General features: G+C 40.8%; 1 protein-coding gene across 1 annotated transcript; it reads left to right on the top strand.

The window, feature by feature from the left end:
• Window positions 1–1,965: 1,965 nt before the first annotated feature.
• On the top strand, window positions 1,966–2,286 carry LOC132054248 (uncharacterized). The gene has a single exon (XM_059446291.1). It carries the CDS (start codon window positions 1,966–1,968, stop codon window positions 2,284–2,286), a length of 321 nt encoding a protein of 106 aa, XP_059302274.1.
• Window positions 2,287–5,015: the final 2,729 nt, after the last annotated feature.

Raw genomic sequence — 5,015 nt, 5'->3', positions numbered from 1 at the left:
TGAATATGATGATGAGCCGAATCTAGAGATCCTAAGACTTATGATACGAGATTTCTACAAAGTTAATGATCTTCATACGACTCCCCGCTATTATTCATTGTCGGTAGACCCTTCTTAAAAATGTTGGCCTCTTTCCCTTCAAGGCATGATCTCCCTCCGTCTCCATGAATCTCCCAAACTCCGAAGGACTAAGAGCCTACGCTCATAAATAGCTATACAAAAGAAAGATAAGAGATCTATTATGAGCACGATAGTAATGACGATGAGTCCATGACTATAGGGAGCTATACATGTATAAGGTAAAGAAGAGAGATAAGACTCGGGCACGGTAAGTGACGATGATGAGCTAAATCAAAAGAGTCCTAGAGTGAGAAATGACGCCCACGAAGTCAATGACTCTATGTGTGATTCCATTGATGCTTTCCTTGTGAACACTCACCTTAATATGTTAGCCCCTTCAAGGTGTGATACGGTAATCTGATTACTCCATAATGTAATCGGGGTTCCACGACCTTACGTCATCCCGACATGACTATAGATGCCTATGAGTCCGACTATATGTTGTGATGATGTATGTTCATGTACACGTATGTAAGGATACTAATTTAGGATAGAACCATGATATGCTTATAAGGAAGTTAATAATCATAAGTCTATAAAATGTATGATGATGAGTATATGGTATGTATGTATCTATGTATATATGCATTGATGACGTTAAATTAAGATAAAGCCACGATATGTCTATGAAAAGTATGGTAACGATAAACATATGTTATGTATGATGACGAATGCATGGTATGTATAATGATGAGATTATGACATGAATGATGATGAATGTGTGGTATGTATAATGATGTGATTCCACCGCGCCTAATTGGCCGGACATGTCACCGCTACGGCGGGGAAATTTGCTATGATTCACCGAGAAAAGGGCGGACATGACCACCACCAGTGGGCTGCGTGTGACTACACCGTACCGAGAAAAGGGCGGACATGACCACCACTGGTGGGCTGCATACGATGGGTACCCGGACGTGAACTGACGATGATGATGTGTGTATGATATGGTGATGCATGTATGATATGACGATGTGTGTATGGTAGGATAATGCATGTATGATATGACGATGTATGTATGATATGATGATGCGTATATGATATGGTGATGCACGTACGATATGATAACGTATGTCCGATAAGATAAGGTATGTATGATAAGACGAGGTACACGCCATGGTAGCTTATACGATATGCTATGTGTAATATATGCGTAACATGTATCCAGTCAAAGGTTATGTCCTCGTCCTGTGCCATTATGACTTCCCTATTATATTTTATTTCATTCATGCCTTACATACTCAGTACAATATTCGTACTGACGTCCTTTTCTTTGGACGCTGTGTTCATGCCCATAGGTAGACAGAGAGACGGTGTAGAGCCGTAGGAGATATCAGCAGATTACAGGAGCCCTCCTTTATTCCGGAGGTGCTATTTTGGGACATTATTTTGTGTATATATATATATATTTTGGGCATGACGGGGTCCTGTCCCATCCATACGTTCAGTCTTCTAGTAGAGGCTCGTAGATACGTATGTGTGGGTAGTATGGTCCCATCGACTTCATGTATATGCAAGTATATGTATATTATTATTTTGATAGCCTAAAGGGCTTATGTTTATACAAGTAAATATGTTTTCAATGAAAAATCATTTTCTATGATTACAAATGATAAGAAATGTGAATGAAGGCAGGATAAGACATAGAATGGGTGGTGCTCGGTGGTCAGCCTCGGGCACCCGTCATGGCCCGTATTTCGGGTCGTGACAGAGTGTTTGGACAAGGTGAAGCTGATTCAAGAAAAGCTTGTGACAGCTCAGAGTAGGCAAAAAGTGTATGCGGGCAGGAAGGTTCGAGACTTGGAGTTTATGGAGGGTGAGCAGGTGCTTTTGATGATTTAACCCATGAAGGGTGTTATGCGATTTGGGAAGAAGGGCAAGTTGAGCTCAAGGTACATTGGTCGGTACATTAGTCCATTTGAGATTCGCCGTCGTGTTGGTGCAGTGGCTTATGAGTTAGCTTTGCCACAAGACCTATCAGGTCTTCATCCGGTATTTCATGTTTCCATGCTGAAGAGGTACCATTCAGACTGTTCTTATATCATTCGTCGGGACTCCGGATTGCTTGATGAGAATCTCTCTTATGAGGAAGAGCCTATAGCGATCTTGGATAGTCAAGTGATAAAGTTGAGGTCAAAAGAGATAACTTCAGTTAAGGTGCAATAGAAGCACCATCCAGTTGAGGAGGCCACATGGGAGACCGAGTCCGATATGCGTGCGTATATCCCCAATTGTTTACTAACTCAGGTACTTTTCCTTTATCGTTCGAGGACGAACGATTGTTTAATTGGTATCTGATGTAACGACCCATTTTGTTGTTATTGTTCTCTTGACCCATTTATCCCCGTTTACCATTTCCCCAGTATTGTTAGTATGATTTTGACTCGAGGAGATGGGCGACATGGTTCTTTAGGTAATCGGGTGAGTTTTATAGTGAATTATGAGAATTAAAACCTTAAAGTGAAAAACTTTTGACCGATAGTTAACTTTTGAGTAAACAGACCTTTTTCGAAAATTCGTCAATTTTGTGAGGTTCGAAGGGTCGATTATGACTTGGTGGGATATTCAGTTTGATTCCCAAGACACTCGGGAGCATTTTGGGTTATTGGTTGGAAAGTTGGTTCTGGGCCGTTAGGAGTTGACCTGGTCAAACAGACCTCCGACAGGAATTTCGAGACCAAGAGTAAGTCCATAGAGTGTTTTTATGTATGTGTGCAAATCTATTTTGTTTCTGGGAGGTATCGAGTGGATGTCGGGATTTGGGGAGAACTTGGTAAAAACCAGAAAATCTTTGGTTTCTAATGTCTCGCCACAGTGAACCCGCCTCAGCGAGGCTAAGCCCGCAGACGCACGATTTTCGGATTCTATTGAAATGCACCCCAGTTGAGGGTATTCCGCCGAGGAAAATACGCGACAGCAGTGAGCGAAAGACGCTGTTCCTGATTCATTAAATTCCTAGACTAAACACTTCATTTCCCATTTCCAAAATTAATTCACCAAAGTGACTCAAAGGCAATTGAAGTGTTTCTGAGTGGAGTCTTCTTGGGGTAGGTCTCTTCGACCATGTGATCCATTGTTTACCTTCCTAAGCTTGAAATCTATGGCGAAAATCCAAAACCCTAGTTGGAGAAGATGGGTTTCAACCTTAATTTTATTATTGAAATTTTAATCTTTGAATGTGAGATTAAGTGATTGATTTGGCTAATCTAAGCATGAAATTTCATTAATTAGTAACTAATAGGCTTGAATCTCCAACTTGAGTTGAGAAATTGAATATGGAAAAACTAAGGTTTATGCCTAATTTGGGGGTTTTGCCTTGAATTACGAAATTGATCAATAATTGAGCTAACTTAGCAATTGGAGAGTAGAATTGAACTTCTAGAACATTGGGTTACCAATTCTATCTTTTGAAATACCCGTTTTATACTTGTGGGCCCGATTTCCCTCTTATCCTTAGTTGATTTTGATTCGAACGAATATATAGCCACATAGGTACCATTATACCCCATTTCTAACTTAGATTTCGGTAATGGCTAGACTTTGGGTATTCAGAGGCTCTTTGGAAGGGCAAGCTCGGCAGCGAGGTAGGTTACGGCTTACCTTTCGGTTAGACTCCAGTTAGCGAAGCATATGTAGAGTTAGTTATCGACGAAGAAATCATGTTAAGCCTTCGGGTATGAAGTTGGGATGGATATTCTTAGTTGGTATCGTTGTTGACTTTGTGGGCATGTCGCCTCGTTTATTGTGGTATTGGACTTGTTACTTAATTGTCATGTTGTGACTGTGATACGTTCATCTCTCACTTATCTTGACATTTATCATTGATAAGGGAAAGAACTTGGTTCCGTATTGATATTGTGATACGTGCTCATGTAGAGGCACTATTGAGATTTGATATGATTACACTTGAGATTGATATTATGCATAGCATTCATACTCATTTTACATGATACATTGATATGAACTGTTATTGGTACTGATGATGATAAGTGAGAAGGAATGGCTAATGATATGGAAGCCACCTCTGGGCTGTTTGTAGAATGGCTAATGATGTGGAAGCCACCTCTCGGCCGTGTGTGGAGTGGCTGGTGTTATGGAAGTCATCTCTAGGTTGTGTGCGGAGTGACTAGTATATGGACTCTATGGGTCCCCCATATATCATGACTATCGAGACGTGAAGGTTATCCGTCTGTACATTGTGTGTACGGAGAAAGACAGTTGACCCGTGCATATCATTGCATTGCATATACACTCAGTATTTCATCCATACATTACATTGATTCTACCTTGGTACTCATATCACGCTTGTTGTTTGATCTTGTACTGTGTTGTGATTGTACTTGAGTACTCGCATGCCTATCTTTTAGTTTCTTTCTTTGATATATGCTATCAAACTATTGTCGGCCTATGATACCTACCGGTACATGGTGTTTGTACTGATACTACCTTGTTGTACTCTTTTTCTGAGTCCAGAGTTCGTAGCAGCCTCCACTTCTACAACTCGAGAATGATCCCGAGGCTGAGCTTTTGAGTGCCCAGGGTGAGCATCGCATGGATCCGCTGCCTGGAGACTCCTCTATCTCTCTGTCCTTATTTCCCATTTTGAGACAGATGTTTTATTTTCAGACTTGTATTTTCTAGACATATGTACTTAGTTGGTGTTTTACTATTCAGACCAGATTCGGGGGTTTATGTTGTAGTATTTTGTATGATTATCTATCTATGATTTGAGACTGCTTATCTTCTTCTTTACTTACTTATGTTGTGTTAGACGTTGATAAGGGATGGGTTCGCCTACCAGGTGATTGGGTAGGTGCCCGCACGATCCGTGATTTGGGTCGTGACAGTTCTGATAGAATCTAAATGCTATATTGGCCACCTGGTATGCAGAATTA

This window comes from Lycium ferocissimum, chromosome 4 (assembly GCF_029784015.1).
Source record: "Lycium ferocissimum isolate CSIRO_LF1 chromosome 4, AGI_CSIRO_Lferr_CH_V1, whole genome shotgun sequence".
NCBI classification, from domain to species: Eukaryota; Viridiplantae; Streptophyta; class Magnoliopsida; order Solanales; family Solanaceae; genus Lycium; species Lycium ferocissimum.
This window is presented reverse-complemented; position numbering and strand designations above follow the sequence as displayed.

Bases quoted from the DNA above. Each gene is read 5' to 3' on its own strand.
- LOC132054248 (XM_059446291.1), top strand. From the start codon at position 1,966: ATGAAGGGTGTTATGCGATTTGGGAAGAAGGGCAAGTTGAGCTCAAGG.